The sequence below is a fragment of the Notolepis coatsorum genome (assembly GCF_963971535.1).
Source record: "Notolepis coatsorum genome assembly, chromosome: 1".
In the NCBI taxonomy this organism is placed as follows: Eukaryota; Metazoa; Chordata; class Actinopteri; order Aulopiformes; family Paralepididae; genus Notolepis; species Notolepis coatsorum.
Genome location: NC_140165.1, coordinates 26,035,065 through 26,060,064, shown reverse-complemented (window position 1 = coordinate 26,060,064; position 25,000 = coordinate 26,035,065). Strand labels below are relative to the sequence as shown.

Genomic DNA, 25,000 nt, shown 5'->3' with positions numbered 1-25,000 from the left:
GAGTAAGAGAGCGTGAGTAAGAGAGCGAGTGCGAGGGCGAGTGAGAGAGTGAGTGAGTCAGTGAGAGGGCGAGTGAGAGAGTGAGTGAGTCAGTGAGAGAGAGAGAGCGAGTGAGAGAGCGAGTAAGAGAGAGAGCGAGTGAGAGTGAGTGAGAGAGAGAGTAAGAGTGAGCAAGTGAGAGAGCGAGTGAGAGAGAGAGTGAGTAAGAGAGAGCGAGTGAGAGAGCAAGTGAGAGAGCAAGTAAGAGGGTGAATGAGAGAGCGAGTGAGAGGGCAAGTGAGAGAGGGAGAGCGAGTGAGAGAGAGAGCAGGTGAGAGGGCGAGTGAGAGAGTGAGTCAGTGAGAGATAGCGAGTGAGAGAGAGAGTGAGAGGGCGAGTGAGAGGGCGAGTGAGAGAGGGAGAGCGAGTGAGAGGGCGAGTGAGAGGGCGAGTGAGAGAGCGAGTGAGAGAGAGCAGGTGAGAGGGCGAGTGAGAGAGTGAGTCAGTGAGAGAGAGCGAGTGAGAGAGTGAGTGAGAGAGTGAGAGGGCAAGTGAGAGGGCGAGTGAGTAAGAGAGAGAGTTAGTGAGAGGGCGAGTGAGAGAGTGAGTGAGTGGGCGAGTGAGGGTGAGAGAGCGAGTGATAGGGCAAGTGAGAGAGAGTGAGTGAGAGAGCGAATGAGAGGGCAAGTGAGAGGGCCAGTGAAAGAGTGAGTGAAAGAGTGAGTGAGAGAGTGAGAGAGTGAGAGGCCGAGTGAGAGAGAGTGAGACTGAGAGGGCGAGTGAGAGAGAGTGAGAGCGCGAGTGAGAGAGTGAGAGAGAGTGAGTGAGAGAGCGAGTGAGAGAGAGTGAGAGAGAGCGAGTGAAAGGGCGAGTGAGAGGACAAGTGAGAGAGAGTGAGTGAGAGAGCGAGTGAGAGAGAGTGAGAGAGTGAGAGAGCGAGTGAGTGAGAGCGAGCGAGAGGGAGAGTGAGAGTGAGTGAGTGAGAGAGAGTGAGAGTGTGAGTAAGAGAGCGAGTGAGAGAGAGAGTGAGAGTGAGTGAGAGAGAGTGAGAGCGTGAGTAAGAGAGCGTGAGTAAGAGAGCGAGTGCGAGGGCGAGTGAGAGAGTGAGTGAGTGAGTGAGTGAGTGAGTCAGTGAGAGAGAGAGAGCGAGTGAGAGAGCGAGTAAGAGAGAGAGCGAGTGAGAGTGAGTGAGAGAGAGAGTAAGAGTGAGCAAGTGAGAGAGCGAGTGAGAGAGAGAGTGAGTAAGAGAGAGCGAGTGAGAGAGCAAGTGAGAGAGCAAGTAAGAGGGTGAATGAGAGAGCGAGTGAGAGGGCGAGTGAGAGAGGGAGAGCGAGTGAGAGAGAGAGCAGGTGAGAGGGCGAGTGAGAGAGTGAGTCAGTGAGAGAGAGCGAGTGAGAGAGTGAGTGAGAGAGTGAGAGGGCAAGTGAGAGGGCGAGTGAGAGGGCGAGTGAGTAAGAGAGAGAGTTACTGAGAGGGCGAGTGAGAGAGAGTGAGAGCACGAGTGAGAGAGTGAGAGAGAGTGAGTGAGAGAGCGAGTGAGAGAGAGTGAGAGAGAGTGAGTGAGAGCGAGTGAAATGGCGAGTGAGAGGACAAGTGAGAGAGAGAGTGATAGAGAGAGCGAGTGAGAGAGAGTGAGAGAGTGAGAGAGCGAGTGAGTGAGAGCGAGTGAGATGGCGAGTGAGAGGGAGAGTGAGAGAGTGAGTGAGAGAGAGAGTGTGAGTAAGAGAGCGAGTGAGAGAGAGAGTGAGAGTGAGTGAGAGAGAGTGAGAGCGTGAGTAAGAGAGCGTGAGTAAGAGAGCGAGTGCGAGGGCGAGTGAGAGAGTGAGTGAGTCAGTGAGAGGGCGAGTGAGAGAGTGAGTGAGTCAGTGAGAGAGAGAGAGCGAGTGAGAGAGCGAGTAAGAGAGAGAGCGAGTGAGAGTGAGTGAGAGAGAGAGTAAGAGTGAGCAAGTGAGAGAGCGAGTGAGAGAGAGAGTGAGTAAGAGAGAGCGAGTGAGAGCAAGTGAGAGAGCAAGTAAGAGGGTGAATGAGAGAGCGAGTGAGAGGGCGAGTGAGAGAGGGAGAGCGAGTGAGAGAGAGAGCAGGTGAGATGGCGAGTGAGTCAGTGAGAGATAGCGAGTGAGAGAGAGAGTGAGAGGGCGAGTGAGAGGGCGAGTGAGAGAGGGAGAGCGAGTGAGAGAGCGAGTGAGAGGGCGAGTGAGAGGGCGAGTGAGAGAGCGAGTGAGAGAGAGAGCAGGTGAGAGGGCGAGTGAGAGAGTGAGTCAGTGAGAGAGAGCGAGTGAGAGAGCGAGTGAGAGAGAGAGCAGGTGAGAGGGCGAGTGAGAGTGAGTCAGTGAGAGAGAGTGAGTGAGAGAGCGAATAAGAGGGTGAATGAGAGAGCGAGTGAGAGGGCGAGTCAGAGAGGGAGAGCGAGTGAGAGAGCGAGTAAGAAAGAGAGCGAGTGAGAGAGCAAGTGAGAGGGCGAGTGAGAGTGAGAGAGAGAGTGAGTGAGAGAGAGGGCGAGTGAGAGGGCAAGCGAGTGAGAGAGAGAGTGAGTGGGCGAGTGAGTGGGCGAGTGAGTGAGGGCGAGAGAGCGAGTGAGAGGGCGAGTGAGAGAGAGAGTGAGAGGGCAAGTGAGAGGGTGAGTGAGAGAGTGAGTGAGAGAGAGAGTGAGTGAGAGGGCGAGTGAGAGAGAGAGTGAGTGAGAGGGCGAGTGAGCGAGAGAGTGAGTGAGTGGGCGAGTGAGAGGGCGAGAGAGTGAGTGAGTGGGCGAGTGAGAGGGCGAGTGAGAGGGCGAGTGAGGGCGAGAGAGCGAGTGATAGGGCGAGTGAGAGAGAGAGTGAGTGAGAGAGCGAATGAGGGCAAGTGAGAGGGTGAGAGAGAGAGTGAGTGAGAGAGTGAGTGAGAGAGCGAATGAGAGGGCAAGTGAGAGGGCGAGTGAGAGGGCGAGTGAGAGAGCGAGTGAGAGAGCGAGTGAGAGAGCGAGTGAGAGAGCGAGTGAGAGTGTGAGTCAGTGAGAGAGAGCGAGTGAGAGAGAGAGTGAGAGGGCGAGTGAGAGAGCAGGTGAGAGGGCGAGTGAGAGAGTGAGTAAGTGAGAGAGAGCGAGTGAGAGAGAGAGTGAGTAAGAGAGAGAGCGAGTGAGAGAGCGAGTGAGAGGGCGAGTGAGAGAGCAAGTGAGTGAGAGAGCGAGTGAGAGAGCGAGTAAGAGGGTGAATGAGAGAGCGAGTGAGAGGGCGAGTGAGAGTGTGAGAGGGCGAGTGAGAGGGCAAGCGAGTGAGAGAGTGAGTGAGTGAGTGGGCGAGTGAGAGGGCGAGAGAGAGTGAGTGAGAGGGCGAGTGAGAGAGAGTGAGTGAGTGGGCGAGTGAGAGGGTGAGTGAGAGAGAGAGTGAGTGAGTGGGCGAGTGAGAGGGCGAGTGAGGGCGAGAGAGCGAGTGATAGGGCGAGTGAGAGAGAGAGTGAGAGAGAGAGTGAGTGAGAGAGAGAGTGAGTGAGAGAGTGAGTGAGAGAGCGAATGAGAGAGAGAGAGAGTGAGTGAGAGAGAGCGAGTGAGAGAGAGCGAGTGAGTGAGAGAGAGCGAGTGAAAGGGCGAGTGAGAGGGCGAGTGAGTGAGAGAGAGAGAGCGAGTGAGAGGGTGAGTGAGAGGGCGAGTGAGAGAGAGAGTGAGCGCGTGAGAGAGCGAGTAAGAGAGCGAGTGAGTGAGAGAGTGAGAGAGCGAGTAAGAGAGAGAGCGAGTGAGAGAGAGAGTAAGAGTGAGCAAGTAATTGAGAGAGTGAGTAAGAGAGCGCGAGTGAGAGTGAGAGAGCGAGTGAGAGAGTGAGAGAGCGTGTAAGAGGGTGAATGAGAGAGCGAGTGAGAGGGCGAGTGAGAGAGGGAGAGGGCGAGTGAGAGAGAGAGCAGGTGAGAGGGCGAGTGAGAGAGCGAGTGAGAGAGAGTGAGTGAGATTGAGAGTGAGAGAGCAAGTGAGTGAGAGAGCGAGTAAGAGGGTGAATGAGAGAGCGAGTGAGTGAGAGAGCGAGTGAGATTGAGAGCGAGTGAGAGAGAGTGAGAGAGAGTGAGATGGCGAGTGAGTGAGAGAGCGAGTAAGAGGGTGAATGAGAGAGCGAGTGAGAGGGCGAGTGAGAGAGGGAGAGCGAGTGAGAGGGCGAGTGAGAGAGACAGCGAGTGAGAGGGCGAGTGAGAGAGGGAGAGCGAGTGAGAGGGCGAGTGAGAGAGAGAGCGAGAGGGCGAGTGAGAGAGCGGGTCAGTGAGAGAGAGAGAGAGAGAGTGAGTGAGAGAGTGAGTAAGAAAGAGAGCGAGTGAGAGAGCGAGTGAGAGCGAGTGAGAAATGATACTTTATTAATCCCCGTGGGGAGATGATTCCTCTGCATGTGACCTCCTCACCGCTCAGGAGCAGTGGAGCCACAGACACGGGGACGCACTCCAGTTCTAACACCGGTGCCTCGGTGAAGGACATTTACATTTAGTCATCTCGCTTTTATCCACAGCAAGGAGTCAGTCCTCCCATCGCTAGCAAGGAGTCAGTCCTCCCATCGCTAGCAAAGAGTCAGTCCTCCCATCGCTAACAAGGAGTCAGTCCTCCCATCGCTAACAAGGAGTCAGTCCTCCCATCGCTAACAAGGAGTCAGTCCTCCCATCGCTAACAAGGAGTCAGTCCTCCCATCGCTAGCAAAGAGTCAGTCCTCCCATCACTAACAAGGAGTCAGTCCTCCCATCGCTAGCAAAGAGTCAGTCCTCCCATCGCTAGCAAAGAGTCAGTCCTCCCATCACTAACAAGGAGTCAGTCCTCCCATCGCTAGCAAAGAGTCAGTCCTCCCATCACTAACAAGGAGTCAGTCCTCTCATCACTAACAAGGAGTCAGTCCTCTCATCGCTAGCAAAGAGTCAGTCCTCTCATCACTAACAAGGAGTCAGTCCTCTCATCGCTAGCAAAGAGTCAGTCCTCTCATCACTAACAAGGAGTCAGTCCTCTCATCACTAACAAGGAGTCAGTCCTCTCATCACTAACAAGGAGTCAGTCCTCTCATCACTAACAAGGAGTCAGTCCTCTCATCACTAACAAGGAGTCAGTCCTCCCATCGCTAGAAAGGAGTCAGTCCTCCCATCGCTAGAAAGAGTTGCCACTCACCTGTGTGATGAAGGTCTCTCTGTAGCGTTGCTCCTGAAATACCTCCGTCTGCAGGCGTTCTGAAGGAACACAAACAAACAAATTAATAAATTAAATAAATAAATAAGAAACAAAATACAAACTCTATGTGTGTATGTTTGAGCCAGATAAGAGTTAGTCTGTGTGTGTGTGTGTGTGTGTGTGTGTGTGTGTGTGTGTGAAGGCCTACCTGAGTTACTATTGTTTACTTGCGGGGACCAGCGGGAGCTTTGGAACTTTTTTAAGTGACAACTTTTTGGTTAAGTGAGAAGCTTGGACTGGTCCACTTTGGAAAAAATTGGCAATTTGAAGATCAGGATTCAGCTTTAGGCTTAAGTTAATGATCCCCTCCACTCAAAAATGTGTTATCTTTATGATGAACTCCTCTTGGAGGTGTGGCTTTGACTATACAGACTGTTAATTCTTATCAGTCTTGGACTATGGTGATGTAATCTATAGACATGCTGCAGCCTTAACCCTTAACTCCTCTTGTTTATCACTCTGCCCTCAGATTCATCACTAGTGATAGATACAACACTCATCACTGTGTCCTTTATGAGAAGGTTGGTTAGTCCTCTCTGACAGAGTGGCGCATCAAACACTGGTATTTGTTCATTTTGAAGGCCCTTACTGGTAAAGCTACCTCCTTATAACACATCACTATTGGAATGGAAATTTGGAACCTATGGAACCCGTTCTAGTGACTGGCTGGTCCTTAACTCTTTATTTGCCAAACCCGAGATAAGTCGGGTTTTGGTCGTTTATTCAATATTTTTATTCATTATTAATAATAATAATAGCTTCAATTTATATAGCGCCTTTCAAGAGACCCAAGGTCGCTTTACATAGGGGGGAAAAACAACAAAGTAACAAACATAGTGGACAGACACAACATATAAATATAAAGTGAGGGGCGGCTACGTGGCGTAGTGGGCAAGGCGCTCGCCACGAAATCTGGAGCGCTCCACATTTGCTTTCAGTTTAGCTGGTGGTCCGTACTAATACACATTGGCCGTATTAGGGGGTGGGAAACTGATGGGTGGGGATCGGGCGTTGTGGACAGCGACTCCTACAGGTCGGTTGGTGCGCCTGCGCAGTGGAATCAGGAAGTGTCGGGGGCAGCGTGAGCCTCCCACACGTTACTCCTCACCACTGAGAGATCGAGCTGCGCAGGTGAAAAGATGCGACGGCTGTTACCTCAAGTACCGGAGGGGACTTGTGCTATGTTTGACTTAGTCCACATTGCAGCCGGCTTGTGGGAGGCAAGAAACAGCGTTCGTGACAGGGGAGGGTTGAATTGGATGATACGAAATTGGGATGGGAGAAAATATAGAAAATGGGAGAAAAAGTGGATCAAAAAAATATATATAAAGTGAGAAATTAGGGGTTAAAGGCCAAGTTGAAGAGGTGGGTTTTGAGCAGTTTTTTGAATGAGTCCAGAGTTGGCGCGGTGCAGAGTTCTGCGGGGAGGGAGTTCCAGAGGGTGGGAGCTGCCACACTGATAGCTCTGTCCCCGAAGGTCCGCAGTCTGGTTCGGGGATGGAGAGCTGACCAGTGTCCGTGGATCGCAGGGACCGTGACTGAGTGTAGGGGTGGAGGAGGTCAGTGAGGTACTGAGGTGCCAGAGCGTGAAGGGATTTGTAGGTGAGCAGGAGGGTTTTGTAGGTGATGCGGGATTTGAAGGTGGATGAGGGTGGGAGTGATGTGCTGCCAGGGTTTGGTGAGGGTTAGAACCCTGGCAGCTGAATTTTGAACATACTGGAGCCTGTCCAGGGCTTTGCTTGGGACCCCGGACAGGACCCCGTTGCAGTAGTCCAGGCGGGAGGTGACAAAGGCATGGATGAAGGTCTCAGCTGTGGAGTCGGAAAGTGATGGTCGGAGTCTGGAGATATTTCTGAGATGGAAGAAGGCGGATTTGGTGACGGAACTGACATGGGCTTGGTAGGAAAGGGTGGAGTCCAGGATAACGCCCAGGTTGCGGACCTTAAGGGAAGGGCGGATGGAGCAGCCGTCTATGTTGAGGGTGAGATCCCCAACCTTCCGGAGCAGGGCCTTGGGTGCCACAACCTTGAGCTCAGTTTTATTGTTGTTGAGTTTGAGAAGATTAGATGACATCCAGGTTTTTATTTCATGAAGGCAGTTGACAAGGGAGCGTGGGGGGAGCTGGGTGGATGGTTTGGTGGAAAGGTAGAGTTGTGTGTTGTCGGCGTAGGAGTGGAAGCTGAGGCCATGGTGGCAGATGATCTGACCGAGGGGGAGCATGTAAATGGTGAACAGAATTGGGCCAAGTACAGAGTCTTGGGGGACGCCTTGGTTGACTGGGGCCGGGGGTGGAACTGGAATCGCCGATGGTGATAAACTGTGTCCGGGTGGTGAGGTAGGATTGAAACCAGGAGAGTGCTGAGCCAGTGACGCAGAGGTTGTCGGATAGGCGGTTGAGGAGGATAGAATGGGAGACTGTCTTATTCATCCAAGGACCTTGGTGTTACCATAGGCAATGAGTCTGAGATCGCCAAAGTGCAATACCGGCCGCATCCAGCTAGACGGCGGTATTGAGCACCCTTTGAAACCTTATATCTTGGCCTGTGCAACGGTCAAATGTCTCCGGGCGCAGTTTTCTGGGTCGGGCCAGTTGAGCGGTTTTCCCGGTTGCATTGAAGCGTGTCAAATTCTCCCGATCCATATGTTGTGGTGGGTTATGTCGTGGACCAAATGGACATTGGATGGACCAGATGGTGATCAAACAATTGGAATATTATTTTTGGAATACCCCCAATCACAGGTAAGGACTATCTGACGTTAATTCTGGCTTGATCGTGCAATGCTTTTATACCGATCGAGCTGATCAACGTTTGTAGTGTTCAATACGAATGCCGTTACTGGCAATCAAATTATCAGAAATGACCCCCCCCTTTCATGCATTCATGATGAAACATAATACCTATTATATAAATTTGATTTGGGAATAGTAGCGTGTCCAGGCAAGAAACGGCAACGCTTATAGTAGGATTCACATATGAGGATATAACTCAGCCTTTCGGGAATTACCCCAGACCACTCTAAAACCATACTTATATTCACCACGGTATAACACGGGAACGTATGGATGAAAAAATGTATTCTTTTTCACATATTGAACGATAGATATTTGATGTCAAATGGGCCATAGTATTGTATCCATAGCTATAGTATAGAATATAGTTATAGCTCTACAAACAAGGTGACGCACTCCTATCTTTTAAAGCGTGGCATACACACATGAGTGCATGCTTACCAACTGTTCGCCTGTTTTTACTGCAACACTACCATCACCGACATCTATGAAGGGAGATCCCTTGAATGGCCCTTCTAAGGTTTCTCCCCTCCACATTGCCTGTGGTGCATTTTTTCCTATTGCTAGGTTTTAGTGAGTTTTTCCTTACCTTCGCGTGGGGTATGTCTGGGAGTGTTGCATTTATTTTAAAAAATTTGGACCTTATTGTGTTCTTGTTTTGTTCTCGACTTATTGTGATGTTTCTTCTTGACTTGTTTAAAGAACACGTGTCCGGCCCATGGGGACATTAGCGTGTGTTGTCGGGCCTTACAAATACATTTGATTTGAAATTTGATTGCTACAATGGGACCTGTCTAATAGCTGGCACTGAATGAGTTAAGGTCCCTAGAATGATGCCCCCTCTAGCTCATGGAATGAACTCCAACAGTCCTTAGCTTGAGATTCTCCCCTCTGTTGCAGAGTTTAAGACCTTGATCTCCAACCTTTGTCAATCAAGTTGTACATTTTTTTTATTGATTAGTTACCCTTTCTTTTTGCCTCGTCTTGTTGTCTTGTTATGATTTTATATGCCGTGTGATTTTATGCTTATTTCTGCATGTACACTCGTAAGTGAGGGAAACCTCTCATGGTCCAATATGTGGTAACTTGACACCTTTATCTTCAGCAGACACAGAAAGCAGAGTAGATATTGACATGTCTTGAAAGAATATTAAGCTGCCGAATTGGAATTCCTGGTAAATATCAATGGGTGCGTGTTGTCAATTTGCATATCATATTTGCAAGATGCTGCTGAGCCATTTTCTGTAGTTTATTGAACAATTTGGTGGAAAACCCATATTTATACACATTTTCTTTGTATATACAGTATATACAAGAAGTTTGTGTGTGTGTGTGTGTGTGTGTATGTGTGTGTCTGTCTGTCTGTCTGTCTGTGTGTGTGTGTGTGTGTGTGTGTGTGTGTGTGTGTGTGCGTGTGTGTGTGTGTTGTGGGTGTGTACCTCTGCTGAGCGTGGCTCCGTTCTCCTGGTAGTCCTGGATCTCTGTGTGTGTGTGTGTGCGTGTGCGTGTGTGGGTGTGTACCTCTGCTGAGCGTGGCTCCGTTCTCCTGGTAGTCCTGGATCTCTGTGTCCTTCCTGACCAGCAGGCCTCCCAGGACCTCCACCTGCCGCTGCAGTAGCCTGCTCATCAACAGCAGGGGGCGCACCAGCTGGCTACACACCTGCACACGAGCCACATTGAAGGAGTTGAGGGTTCAGTCACATTTAAATTTAATCAATGTCACAAAAATGCTAAAGACCGCCCCCCCCCCCCCCCCCCCCCCCCCCAATGAACTACTGAAAATGGCTTAGCGGCATCCCGACACCTTTGCCTTCATTGAGAATGGAAGGATCTATGAATGAACGCCCCGCCCCCCTTCCGCCCTCACCAAGCTGGTCAACATGCTATTTTTCAATCTAAAATGTTTGCCAAAAATGTGTTTCACCCAAACAAACACAATTGTTTTTGTGCATAGATCACTAGATGTATCAATTAATAATACAAGTTTTTGAGAAGTACAGAGACGCACTGCTGTCGCCCTGCTGTCGAGTACCACTGCTTCAAAGTGACGAGTACCACGTAGTGATGCACCGATGTGAAAATTGTGGCCGATACCGATAACCGATATTAATATTGCTGTTCTGGCCGATACCGATATTTATCGATGTCGATATCTCTGTATAGAAAACACTTTTTTATGATAATCAAATAAAGAGCTATTTTCCAAAACGCTTATTTTTTTTACTTTCGTAACTTATTTTTAGAAATGACTAATATTTTTAAACTATTTAAGGCCAAAACATGTAAAAAAAATTAAATAAAAAAAAGATTCAAAAAAATTATTTTTAATTTTTTTTTATACATCAGCTTATATCGGCCCTATCTTGATATCGGACCGATACCGGTGTGTAAAATAATTGCCATATCGGCCAATATTATATCGGCGGCCGATATATCGTGCATCACTAGTACCACGGCTTTAAAGTGTCGAGTACCACTGCTTTAAAGTTTCGAGTACCACTGCTTTAAAGTGTAGAGTACCACTGCTTTAACACATTCACGGCCAGCCATTAGATGGGCCCCATTCTAGGAAGGCCAGCGTTCCCATAACAAACGTTCACTGTGCATCACGTTGTTTGTAGAGCTAAATCTATATTTTATATTATAGCTATGCATCAAATGTCATTGTCAATTGACAGTATGAACCTTCCGTTCAATATGCCATAAAGAATATCAATTGCCATCAATACGTTCCCGTTTTATACCGTGATGAATATGAGCGTTATATCGGAATGGTCTGGGATAATTCCTGCAAAGCTAGTTATAAGGCGCTAAGCTAATAACGTTAAATCGATTGGCGTTTCGTCCCTACACAAGCTAGAGTAAAAAATCCAAATGCATTTGATCGGTATTATGTTCCACCATGATTGCATGAAAGGTGGGGGGAAGGGGAAGTCGTTTCTGATTATTGATTACCAATAACGGCATTCGTTATTACCACAACATAGGATAAGCAGGGGGGTGGCTATTAAATCATTGCACGATCAAGCTGAAATTTACATCAAATTGCTCTTACCTGTGGCCGGTTGGATTCCAAAAATAATTTTCCAGTTATTTGATCGCCATCTGGTAGATCGATATGTCCATTGGCTGACGCTATATTCCTTTACTGCATACTGAATTCGGCGTCGCAAAAAGTATTCCAGGAGATCTGGTGAAGCCCTCGCTTCAGACTAACAAAAAAGTCCACCCTGAGCAAAACAAATTTGACACCAAGTGTGCAACAGGGGAAACTGCCTTCTCGAGACAGCGCCAATACCAGGATCTGGCCGGTACTGCACTTTCCGAGTCTCAATATGCCTTTTCCAGCCAAAATACAGCTCTGTGACATTGAATAGGATATTAAAATCGAATAAAAAAAAAAACGAGTTAAAAACATATATACGTGATTGGCCGTCAAGCGCTGGCTCCCAATCACGTATATATACGTGAATGGCCGGGAATGTGTTAAAGTGTCGAGTACCACTGCTTTAAAGTGTCGAGTACCACTGCTTTAACTCATTCAGCGCCAGGGATTATCCCCATCCCTGTAGTCAATGGACCACGCTTTAAAAGATAGGCATTTTCACTGTGCGTCACGATGTTTGCAGAGCTATATCTATATTCTATATTATAGCTATGGAGACAATACTCATTTGACACTCACTATCTCTCGTCCAATTTTTCATGTATACGTTCGCGTGTTATCCCGTGGTTAATATTGTATAGTTTCAGCGTGATCCGGGCTAATTCCTGGAAGCTGAGTTATGGAGCGCTATATGCATTTTGCGAAAGTCGTTTGCGTTGCTCGCCTGGACACGATATTATTTGCAAATCAAAAGGTATATAATAGGTATTATGTTTCATCATGAAGCCATCAAAGGGGGGGGGGGGGGGGGGGGGGGGTCGTTTTGTGATGCTCTGATAGTCAGCAACGGCATACGTTTTGGATACTACATACATTGATCGTTGCGATCGATGTGAAATCATTGTAGGATCAAAGTAGGATTGATGTCATATAGTTATTCCAAAATGAATATTCCAATAGTCTGATCGTGATTTCCAGTATTGATGTCCATCGGGTCCCTGACATGAAATGGCACAAAATATGCATCAAGTGTGCTGGAAGCGTTCCAAGTTGCTCGAATGAAGCGTTTCACTTGCCGGGGTCCAAATTCTCCACCCGGACCATATAAAATGTAACACACAGTGTGAAATAAGGTTTCAAAGGGTAGGCGATAATGCCACCTAGCAGGATTCGGCCGGCATTGCACTCTCGAGGTCTCAGAATGAGTTCCAATGATAACACAGAGGTCCGTGAGAGTGTATAGAATATTAAAATCGAAAAAAACTATGATAACCCGAGAAATGTTGGGTATGGCGCAGAAAGTGTCAAAGTGAACCAGACCGCAATTCTGAATCACAACATGGCCGGGAGAGCAAGACGGTCCAAGAATGGTAAATGGACTGCATTTATATAACAGCGTTTATCCAAAGCTCTTTACAACTTATGTCTCACATTCACCCGTTCATTCACACACTGACAGCGGAGGCGACCATGCAAGGTGCCAACCTGCTCATCAGGAGTGGTGAGGGGTTAAGTGTCTTGCTCAAGGACACTTTGACACGCTGCCATGGGAATCAAACCGGGAACCTTCCGATGACCAAACGACCGCTCTACCTCCTGAGCCACCGTCACCCACTTTCTCAAGAACGGGATGAGGGCAGGAAGCCTTTTACAGTTCTGTTGCTCTTGAGGCATTAAGAGCTGAAAACACTCTAAGCACATTATGAGTTGCATCATAATCATTATAATCAGTGGGCTGTTGATGGGGTGGGCGTGGCCAGGAATGTGCAAAACACTATAATTAGAAAGGTCTGAAATCTGTGTCTTACTCCACCATTTACACCGCTGGGCCCCACACACATCTACACACATCTACACACACCGCTGGGCCCCACACACATCTACACACACCGCTGGGCCCCACACACATCTACACACACCGCTGGGCCCCACACACATCTACACACACCGCTGGGCCCCACACACATCTACACACATCTACACACACCGCTGGGCCCCACACACATCTACACACACCGCTGGGCCCCACACACATCTACACACATCTACACACACCACTGGGCCCCACACACATCTACACACATCTACACACACCGCTGGGCCCCACACACATCTACACACCGCTGGGCCCCACACACATCTACACACATCTACACACCGCTGGGCCCCACACACATCTACACACCGCTGGGCCCCACACACATCTACACACACCGCTGGGCCCCACACACATCTACACACACCGCTGGGCCCCACACACATCTACACACACCGCTGGGCCCCACACACATCTACACACACCGCTGGGCCCCACACACATCTACACACACCGCTGGGCCCCGCACACATCTACACACATCTACACACACCGCTGGGCCCCACACACATCGTTGGTCCCCACACACATCTACACACATCTACACACATCGTTGGTCCCCACACACATCTACACACATCGTTGGTCCCCACACACATCTACACACATCTACACACATCGTTGGTCCCCACACACATCTACACACATCTACACACCGCTGGTCCCCAGAAACCTAGAGTTAGAGTTTCCTACATTGTCAGGAAGAGTATTGTAACACCTTTCCAAGAACATCTTACAGTAGGGCACATGCCAACACTCACAGCCCTCAGAACACACTAAGACTTGTTTAAGCCTCCGTCGTTACGAGAGTCACTTTGTGAGAAGGAGCGGGAGGTGGGGCTCATATAAGCCCAAGGTTAGGGGCCGGTTCCTGGTGGAATCAGTTATGACATGGCAAAGTCCAGACCGACTGCTCCTCACTGTAAATGACACATTTCACTGGAGTCACTACGGTTATGGCCTTAAAGTAAAAGCTCAATACTGTATAGTAAAAAAGTAAGTACAAATAATACAGGCTTTTTTTTTGGGGGGGGGGGGGGGGGGGGGGGTATTTCTGATTTATCGGGACAGGACAGTGAGTGACAGGAAACCAGGTAGAGAGAAGGGGGATGACATGCAACAAATATCCTGGGCCGGATTCTAACCCAGAACGCTGCGATGGCATGGCACGTGTCGTATTGTGGTGAGCTACCAGGATGCCCCACCATGACGCCCCACCAGGACGCCCCACCAGGACGCTCCACCAGGATGCCCCACCATGACGCCCCACCAGGACGCCCCATCAGGACGCCCCACCAGGATGCCCCATCAGGACGCCCCACCAGGATGCCCCATCAGGACGCCCCACCAGGACGCCCCACCAGGACGCCCCACCAGGACGCCCCACCAGGACGCCCCACCAGGACGCCCCACCAGGACGCCCCACCAGTTCACCCCACCAGGACGCCCCACCATGACGCTCCACCAGGACGCTCCACCAGGACGCCCCACCAGGACGCCCCACCATGACGCTCCACCAGGACGCCCCACCAGGACGCCCCACCAGTTCACCCCACCAGGACGCCCCATCAGGACGCGTGAATATTAAAGGCAACCAACTTGTGTTCAGCTTTTCGTTCAGCGTTTCTCTGATTGGCCACACGGCCAATCAATCAATCCACTAGCACACGCCCTTGCGGCAAGAGAGACGCGGCAGAAGCGCTGGTCGAACCAGCGGTGTTCTGTTGTGTGACTGTACTACAGCAGTGTTCTGTTGTGTGACTGTACTAAACTCTTCCACCACATGACCGACATTTGACATACAGTACACCTCCTATCTATGTTGGGATTATGTTTGGTCATGACAAAACAATAAAAATCGCTAATGTTAGTAATGCTGCCACCACCCACTTCAATGACAGAGCTCTCATATTTGCGAATGCATAAACTATATCTTAAATTATGGCGATGTGTCTAATATGGCTGTCGCGAAGTCATTGATAAGCGACAGCCATATTAGACACATAGCCATAATTTAAGATATAGTTTATGCATTCGCAAAATATGAGAGCTCTGTCATTGAAGGGCTTCGTTCTACAACGGAGCACGGCCGCTGCTGCTGGAGCTGGACCGAGTCAAGCCGGCGGCGGCGCACGGAAGCCGGGGATAAACCACCGCGTCGCCCCGCTGGCGCTTCAGGCTCAGCAGCCTCCACGGGCGAAATAACATATAATGTTACAGTTCCACACTGATGTACAGTGAGTGTCTAATATGGCTGTCGCGAAGTCATGCCTCTCCCTCTGAAAGCCCATCCACGCTGTGTATCATAGAGACATAGAGCACTGGGTTTTATCACTGGAGATATATTTCTCACTCACCATTGTATTTTGCGCCATCTGACAATATCATAATGATGTGTTTTCTATATTATATCCACAATCATTCATCTAAAAAATTGTATGGGCTTTGATTAAACATGTAACCTACACCTACTGTAACTTACTGTACCTCTGCTTCCTACAGCACAGCAGGTAATGGCGTTAATCAATGGAACGCGAAACATAATAACGTTACGCTTTCTAGTTCAGCGCATTTCACAACTGTATGGGCTTTGTTTATACACGAGTGAATCTGGTAGTTGGTTGTTAAAAACGCGAAACATAATAACGTTACGCTTTCTAGTTCAGCGCATTTCATAGCGCTCCACTGCTACCGCAGCCCAACACAAGTGCGTTGGAACAGCAGCCACAAGTTGGTTGCCCGCGCTGCCGCTCGCTTGCGCTCCTTGGATTTCATTTGGGACGTGGGACGACTGCGCTTGCCTGCGCGTGGGGGCGCGGCCAATCAGAGAAAAGCCGAACACAAGTTGGTTGCCTTTAATATTCACGCCACCAGGACGCCCCACCAGGACGCCCCACCAGGACGCCCCACCAGGACGCCCCACCAGGACGCTCCACCAGGACGCCCCACCAGGACGCCCCACCAGGACGCCCCACCAGGACGCTCCACCAGGACGCCCCACCAGGACGCCCCACCAGGACGCCCCACCAGGACGCCCCACCAGGACGCCCCACCAGGACGCCCCACCAGGACGCTCCACCAGGACGCCCCACCAGGACGCTCCACCAGGACGCCCCACCAGGACGCTCCACCAGGACGCCCCACCAGGACGCTCCACCAGGACGCCCCACCAGGACGCCCCACCAGGACGCCCCACCAGGACGCCCCACCAGGACGCTCCACCAGGACGCCCCATCAGGACGCCCCACCAGGACGCCCCACCAGGACGCTCCACCAGGACGCCCCACCAGGACGCTCCACCAGGACGCCCCACCAGGACGCTCCACCAGGACGCCCCACCAGGACGCCCCACCATGACGCCCCATCAGGACGCCCCACCAGGACGCCCCACCAGGACGCCCCACCAGGACGCTCCACCGGGATGCCCCATCAGGACGCCCCACCAGGACGCCCCACCAGGACGCCCCACCCGGATGCCCCACCAGGACGCCCCATCAGGACGCCGCACCAGGATGCCCCATCAGGACGCCCCACCAGGACGCCCCACCAGGACGCCCCACCAGTTCACCCCATCAGGACGCCCCACCGGGACGCCCCACCAGGACGCCCCACCAGGACACGCCAACGGCTTTCAGTTTCACTCTGAACTCACAATAAAGGCTTTTTAACTCGTCTTTCTTCCTGTTATACTTTGAGTGCCTGGGATCCAGCTTTGTTCCTAAAATATGCATCTCGTTTAGTTCAAGGTCACAGGAGCTTGACCCCGTAGTTCAACACTCTGCCAATGTAAACAAACCTCTTACAACATCAGGAAACATGAAAAACTCATATTTAGTCTTTGAATCAAGAGTCCAGCCAATCAATTTTGGGAGCGATGGCAAGTTCCAATTGTAGGTTTTGACTTTTGGTAGCGGGGCTACCCGTTTATTTACATTTGGATTACAGCCGTTAAAAGTAACACTTTAATGTTTTTAGAAAGGTGCGGAATAAAATTATCACAAAAAAAGAAAAGGTGCGGAATAAAAGTATTGCTTTTCTGCCAAAAAAAGATTGATTAATGAATTTATCATTTAAAAAATGTTTGCGGGTCCAAAATGTATGTTGTTTACATATTGCATGCATGTATCCCCTCCCTACGTCCCGTTTCCCCATGTGGAATGCACCCGATTGGATAAATGACATGCTGGTGCTCTAGCGCGACATCTAGTGGCTGGATGTCATCTATATAGCACCTTTAAACTAGAGTCAATCACGATGTCATTTTCCACCTCTGCAGCACGTGGATCGTACCAATGCGACGGGGGCGGGGGAGCAGCGGAACTCCCAGTGGAACGGCAGGCCGGCCAGCTCGCTCTTCAGCCTCATGTTGATGCTCCCGTCCCCTAGGTGCGTCAGCTCCACGTGGGCCTCCTTGGCTGCGCCCGCGTCCTGGCCCTCTGGCTGCCCCGGTCCTGACAGACAGGGGCGCGCCACCTCGCACAGGTGGGAGAAGAAGGCCTGCACTGAGGCCCGTAGGCGCTTGTTCAGCTCCTGGACGCCACAGGGGTCAGAAAGAGTCTCAAGGCAAGTATTGAAAAGGTACAGTTTGTTTTATAAATCATATAAGATAAGATATTCCTTTATTGATCCAGAGTTAAATTATATTGATTTGTTATATTGTTTACACTGCTTTTTCTTTTTACTACCTGTAGCTGAGAAAGATGTAGATGTGATTCTGAGAAAGGACTCCACCGATCGACATCACTGGTCAGTAGGAAATAGGACTAGGGTTCCAAAGATCTGAACTACCCTTTAAGACATTCAGTTTGGGGCCATTAGACAAAGATTTATTGAGATTGAATTCAATTGACTCCTTTACAGACATCCAACTATGTGGGAAGAATACCCAGCAGACAATCAAGTCACTTTGCTTTGCTTTCTACACATGACTATTGTCTATTGGTATATATACTGTATATATTTTTAGAATTGGGACATATTCTCCAATCCGATAACCTGTTTCAACCTGGTATGAGCCAGATATCAGATGCCCTGTTTCAACCTGGTATGGGCACTCGTACACCCCTAATGCTGGGGCAATATTGCGAGACCGTAAGACACACACCTGCGCTCTGCTCTGGATGGCACTTGTGTCCATCCTCTCCTCCCAGGCACACTGCAGGTCTGTCAGGAGGATGTGATAGGCCGTCTCACCAAACCAGGTCTTGGCTAGGAGCTGGCAGCCGTCGATACGCACAGGGAGCCAGGGGCACTCCAGCAAGTCCTCCGCGGGGGCTCCGCCGCTCACAGCCATGGCAGCAATTCAAGACGCCAAAACGGCTGAAATAGAGACGGGAGATGTTGGAAGTCAATACACATCTCTGGGCAGAAACACTCGACGGCGTTTCCAATTGACCTAGCTCAAGCCCCGCCCACTTTTCTTGACCCTCCAATCGTAACTGTTGTCCGAGGGAAGCAACAGTTGTGATTGGAGGATTAAGAAAAGAGGGGGGTTTGAGATCGGTCCATCCATAGATGTATTTGTGGCAGGGGGCAACAGTACTAGCCTAAACATTAGAGAAAGTGTGCTTTTAAACCAAACCGCCCAGACCCACAGTGAACCTATACAGCCAGCCAGTCAGTAAACCTGTGGTTCACAAATGTCATCTAAGGAGCAGCTGCAGCTTTTCGTCGTCGCTAGAAGCAGCTACATGACCCGCGCACTTAATGTGCAACAACGTCAGGTCCAGGAACCACTGGTCTAGCTTGTGTCCTCTCCACTGCTGCTCAACCATGCCCGCGCCCACTCCAAATAACACAACCATGCCCGCGCCCACTCCAAATAACACAACCATGCCCGCGCCCACTCCAAATAACACAACCATGCCCGCGCCCACTCCAAATAACACAACCATGCCCGCGCCCACTCCAAATAACACAACCATGCCCGCGCCCACTCCAAATAACACAACCATGCCCGCGCCCACTCCAAATAACACAACCATGCCCGCGCCCACTCCAAATAACACAACCATGCCCGCGCCCACTCCAAATAACACAACCATGCCCGCGCCCACTCCAAATAACACAACCATGCCCACGCCCACTCCAAATAACACAACCATGCCCGCGCCCACTCCAAATAACACAACCATGCCCGCGCCCACTCCAAATAACACAACCATGCCCGCGCCCACTCCAAATAACATATAACCCAACAACCTGCGTCCACTCCAAATAACACAACAACCTACTGCCACATCAAATAACACAACAACCTACTGCCACATCAAATAACACAACAACCTACTGCCACATCAAATAACACAACAACCTACTGCCACATCAAATAACACAACAACCTACTGCCACATCAAATAACACAACAACCTACTGCCACATCAAATAACACAACAACCTGCTGCCACATCAAATAACACAACAACCTACTGCCACATCAAATAACACAACAACCTACCGCCACTCCAAATAATAATAATAATAATAACTTTTTTTGTATAGCACTTTTCATACAGAAGTTGCAGTTCAAAGTGCTTCACAACAGTGAAAAACACAGGCATACTGTACCCCATACTGTACGACTCTGAACTCTGTTGCCTATACTGCTTTCACTGTCTACAACTGCCCTACACTATCCCCACTATATACTCTGTATGATAGGATGTACAACAGTGCTGTATATACCGCATATATTTACATTTATATATTTACTGCACATATATATATATACACCTGCATATAACCCATAGCTCAGTATGATAGCATGTACAAATGCTGTATATACCATATATATATATTTATTCTCACAGTATATCTATCCAAACTTTTCTGTACATACCTGCACATATCATTTTACATATCTGTATACTATATGTATATCTGTACATATCCTACTCTTACTAGTTACGCTGCTGGCCAGTATGACTACCACCAAACTATTTACACCTGTATCACTGTACATGTTCTGTACATACATCTGATTCACTACACACAGTAGTACTCATTTGTATATTTTATACCTGGTTTAATCTCCTGTACATTGTATATTGCACTTTACTGCACTCTGGTTGGATGCCAAACTTGTACTGTACTTGTGTGCTGTATAACATTTTAATCGAATCTAATAATATCATCCTATAGCCCCCAAGCCTATCTGTGTATGTATAATTTGTATAGTCCAGTTGTATTAGAGTTGTATTCACGATCTCGATTATCTGAAAGCCTTAACCTAGCCTTAAGTGTTAATGTGGGTCAAATAACTGACTCACAGATAGAATCTGTCTATAATGATTATATGGGATAACCTCTCAAAGTACAGTATGCATGTTTTCGAGTCTGTTTTGGACACAGATGGCACCTCAACGCACAGTCACACACGCCCAAAGCAGTGTGATTTTTTGTATCACTCACCTCCAAGGAATGCGGCCCGACAAGGGCTGGACACAGATCAGTGTTCCAGACGCCGTGCTGGCCGCGTAATCACCACCTGTTTCTGGAACTCGACCACAGTGGCAGCTCCTGTTCTGTAAACTGGGCTGTTTTCGGGGAAAAGCGTGGTTATTTTTTCTCTGGAATGTCTCGACATTGTCATTCTTGAAAATGCGGGGCATGTTTTCGGAGGTTGACTCACGCCAAATCGGAAATCGCAAAACCGAAACGACCCAATAAATGACTTTATGAGTAGATTGAACACAGCCATCCACTACCAGCCCCAACTACACTGTGTGACACACAGGCAAACTGACAGCGAACCAGGCTGTTTTTATCTACCTGGCGTGGTGTGTAATACATGCACGATCTAACCTTCACGGCTTTAATCATTATATTCACATGGTTAAATAATAACAGCACATTTGGAGACAGATTTGAGGACATACAATAAGTTAAACGTACCGAAAGTTGGCAGAGAGGGGCGTTCCCATAGAGATCCTACTGGTGTTGTCAACGTGAGAGTTCCAACACCGATGTAAAACAAGAACCCGTTCAAAGGTTCCGCTTGTCTGGCGGATGGTTTTATCCAAATGCTTGGTTATTATTGTACAACGCAAGCCATTTTGTACATAATATTATTACCCCTTAATTATTATTATTATTATTGGTATTAAGACTGGCATAAATAAACGGCCCAAAATACTTAGATCCACCATTCGTCCATTGGCCTGACAGGACAGCCCACTTAACTTGACAAAAGGGCTCCTGGCTGTTTTGTTGGTCAGGGATTGGTGTCTCTTGCCTACTGGCCGATGTGGGCATTGGACGATCACTCCCTGTGCTGCTTTTTGATGATCTAAGTATCTAGATCAGTTTAGCTGGCATGGCAGGCAAGCAATCAGTCACAGTGACAATATTGTCACAAGGAAAGATGAAATTACATACCTGGGTTCCATCCTAGAGGCAAATCTTTCCTGTGACAAAATGGCATCCAATGTAATCAAAAAGGTCAACCAACGAAATAGATTCTTGTACCGGATCTCCTCTCTGGTAAACAAGAATACCCTGAAGACTCTGGCAGGAGCACTCATTCAAGGGTACTATACGACTATGCTTGCACCTCATGGTACCAAAGCACATCAAAGGCACTAAAAACAAGACTACAAACATCACAAAACAAAACTGGTCAGACTACTGCTTGACCTTACTCCTAAAACCCACCTCACCCCTGCCCATTTTGACAACCTATAGGATGGCTTAGAGTAGAGTAGATATCTTGTATGTCACAAATGTAACAGTACTGTATACCTGTATTGTCATAAATGTCATGATATATATCTGTATGGCCCCCGTAAATGTCCAAACCCCCCCTCCCAATGTACAGTTTCCTCCCCCTCGTATGTATATAGTTTCTGTTAGGATCTCTGTTTAACAGTACTGTATATTTGCATATCTTGTATGTCACAAATGTAACAGTACTGTATACCTGTATGTCATGTATGTCATAAATGTCATGATATATATCCATTTGTTGCGTATGTCATAAATGTCATTATGAATTGAAAATGGGGGACCCTGATGTAAACAAGACGAAAGTCTTTCTCTGGTCTGCATCCCCTTAACAATTGTGTGTATTGAGCCGTACTGTATTGTACCCATTCTGCAATCTGTTAATAACGTTTTCAATCAATCATCAGCAGTGAATCCCCCTTTTCCTCATAGGAAGGTCATTCAGCCAAGCAGTGGGCCGCATGAAACGTCAATCATAGTTTCAACCTAACACCAAAATGTAAAAACGGCGAATCTTTCCTCCAGCAAGGCAGCAGGTAACCGTGGTAACCACTCCTCAGACATTCCACGCAGGGCAACACAGCACAACTCAAACCTACAACAAATTAACTGGATCTGCTTTTATTTTATAAATCTGTAAAGACACATCAAATGCCAAAACAAACACACATTTGACTCAGAATTGCCTGTTTTATTTAACTCTGCACAGCATTAGTTTGTTTATACTTCAGAAGTATATTTAGACTACAGTAGGTCCCCAAAATGAATGGAAGTGAATGAGAAGCCTGACACCTGGGAGGAATGGTGCATGGTGTTGACAGCGGACGACAGAGACAGCAGTGCTCATTCGTTTACTTGTAGATTACTTTAGATCGAGGTAAGACTGGTGAAACATCAAGTTCTACTAAAGTGAAATATCCCTTTAAGGTAAAACAGAAGCCTGACCCTGCCCTCATGAGGACAGACCATGTCGGCTCATCCTCCATCCATGGAGGGGAGGATGTGGGGTCACTCACCATGACTTTGTATGCATGGGCTGACAGGCAAATAGACCCTAGCCCTATGTGCTCCTTACCAATGATGATGTTGATCGGTAGAGTCCTTTCTCAGCACAATCCATACTGTTCCTCATACTAGCTCTGGATAGTTAGCCAGAAACAAATGCAAAGTCAATGGAGTCAAGCTCCGGTCTGTACAAGCAGACAATGAAAACAACTCAAATATAGTCCACAGAGCACACAAAGTAGATTTCAGGTGTATTCAGTCAGTTTGTACATACAGGAGCCAGGACTCATTAACATTTAATTGGTTTATGGCTAACTAGCAGGATCTAGTATGAAACAGCATGGATTGTGCTTTACCAATCAACAACATGATTGGTAAGTAACCAATAGGGCTAGGGTTCGACAGTGGCTCAGGAGGTAGAGCATTAAAGTGTCCTCGAGCAAAGACACTTAACCCCTAACTGCTCCCGATGAGCAGGTTGGCACCTCGCATGGTCGCTTCTGCCGTCTGTGTGTGAATTTGAGTGAATGGGTGAATGTGAGGCATACATTGTAAAGTGCTTTGGATAAAAGCACTACAGTATATAAATGCAATCAATCTACTATTCCAAAATCAGAACTATCCCTTTATTTCCTCTCAATAGAGACATTGCAAGCAATGTTTGTGTAGTTTTCTTTCTTCCAGCATAGCTGCCTGTAACATAGCAACCATTGTTTTGTACAGTACATGGCAATGGAAGCGGTTGCTATGTGTTGATATATGAGAATTATATAAACAAAAAACACAATTTATTACTGGATCTTGAAAACAAGTCGCAGTAGAATTGTAGTATCATGCTTTTCTAGTGTTTTACCTACTCTACCATCGCACAGAAACTATACCCTCTTTTGAAAGTGGTTACAGGCAGCCATACTGGGAGAAAGAGAACGACACCAACATTCCGTGCGAGGCCTCAATGAAACTAGACCAATGAAATTAGACCAATGTGATTCCAACATATACATATTGATAATTGCTAGTTAAGAACAAAATATACAATATTATTCAATTGTATTTTTGAACAGTTACCTGGCTAACAGCGTAATATGATATGCAGGGCCAAGAAAGGTCCGAAAAAGCTGAATCTTTATGCACAAGTCAAACTCTATCACATTGTCAAATCAATTCTGGACAATAAATAATAATAACAATAGCTAAACTAATCATAATAATAAACTATAGCTTTAGTGAACAACCATGTCACCAGTGGTTATAGAAGCAGACCTACATTATGAAGGTCCCTGTTCAGGTTCTAACCAAAACAAACTTTAACGCCAGATGAGACACAGTAGTATCCAGGTTGATGTAGCCCCCATTGCTGAAGCTTTGGCGCCCCCTGGAGGAGCATAGTTTTGATTGATTGATTGAAAAGTTTATTAACAGATTGCAGAATGGGTACAGTACAGTACAGCTCAATACATACAATTGTTAAGGGGATGCAGACCAGAGAAAGACTTTCGTCTTGTTTACATCAGGGTCCCCCATTTTCAATTCATCATAACATATATGACATACATGACATACAGATAGACAGTATACTGCTACATCTATACATTTATGACATATCAGATTTGCAAATACAGTACTGTTTGTGATACAAAAGTGTCCAGAAAAGGAGTGTATATACATTTGGCGTAGAAACTGTACATTGGAGGAGGTTGGATGGGTGGGGTGGGGTTGGGTGGGTTGGGTGAGGGCTGTACATTGGAGGTGGGGGGGGGGGGGTTGGGTAGGGGACTAATTGGGTAGTATGAGGCTAATATGGCATGACTGGCATGAAGAATCGGTCAGTCCAGTCCTATCAATATTTAACACTTTTCCAAAGTCCAGAAACTACAGAACTAAGACTTGAACTTTAATATATTTTTTTTGGGGAACACGAAAACTGTTCTGAACCAAAAAATACACATAGTGTTTAATTACACCTGGGTAAAACAGAGTCCATTCTCTTCGGTTCAAATAACAAACTCAGCAAGACCGACGGCTTCTCAGTTACAGTGGGTGACAATATTGTCACAAGGAAAGATGAAATTACCTACCTGGGTTCCATCCTAGAGGCTAATCTTTCCTGTGACAAAATGGCATCCAATGTAATAAAAAAAAGTCAACCAAAGAACTAGATTCTTGTACCGGATCTCCTCTCTGGTAAACAAGAATACCCTGAAGACTCTGGCAGGAGCACTCATTCAGGGGTACTACGACTGGGCGGCTGGGTAGCGCAGCGGACTAAGCGCCTGCCTACCACCGCAGAGACACTGGTATCAAATCCAGCTGTCAGCGGTACCTCCGGCTTGGTCGGTCGTCCATACTAACACGATTGGC

The 25,000-nt window shown here is 48.1% G+C and overlaps 1 protein-coding gene across 2 annotated transcripts in view; it reads right to left on the bottom strand.

Moving 5' to 3' along the window:
• nhej1 (nonhomologous end-joining factor 1) overlaps positions 1-20,854 on the bottom strand; it is an 81,459-nt gene extending 60,605 nt beyond the window's left edge. For both annotated transcript variants that reach the window (XM_084319200.1, XM_084319201.1), the window contains exons 1-6: positions 20,807-20,854; positions 20,324-20,448; positions 18,018-18,232; positions 17,204-17,443; positions 9,453-9,591; positions 5,081-5,139 (exon numbers count right to left, since the gene is read on the bottom strand). In XM_084319200.1, coding sequence (XP_084175326.1) covers positions 5,081-5,139; positions 9,453-9,591; positions 17,204-17,443; positions 18,018-18,206 — 627 coding nt within the window. In that variant the 5' untranslated portion in view covers positions 18,207-18,232; positions 20,324-20,448; positions 20,807-20,854. The remainder of the gene's footprint in view (positions 1-5,080; positions 5,140-9,452; positions 9,592-17,203; positions 17,444-18,017; positions 18,233-20,323; positions 20,449-20,806) is intronic.
• Between the last annotated feature and the right edge of the window lie 4,146 nt (positions 20,855-25,000).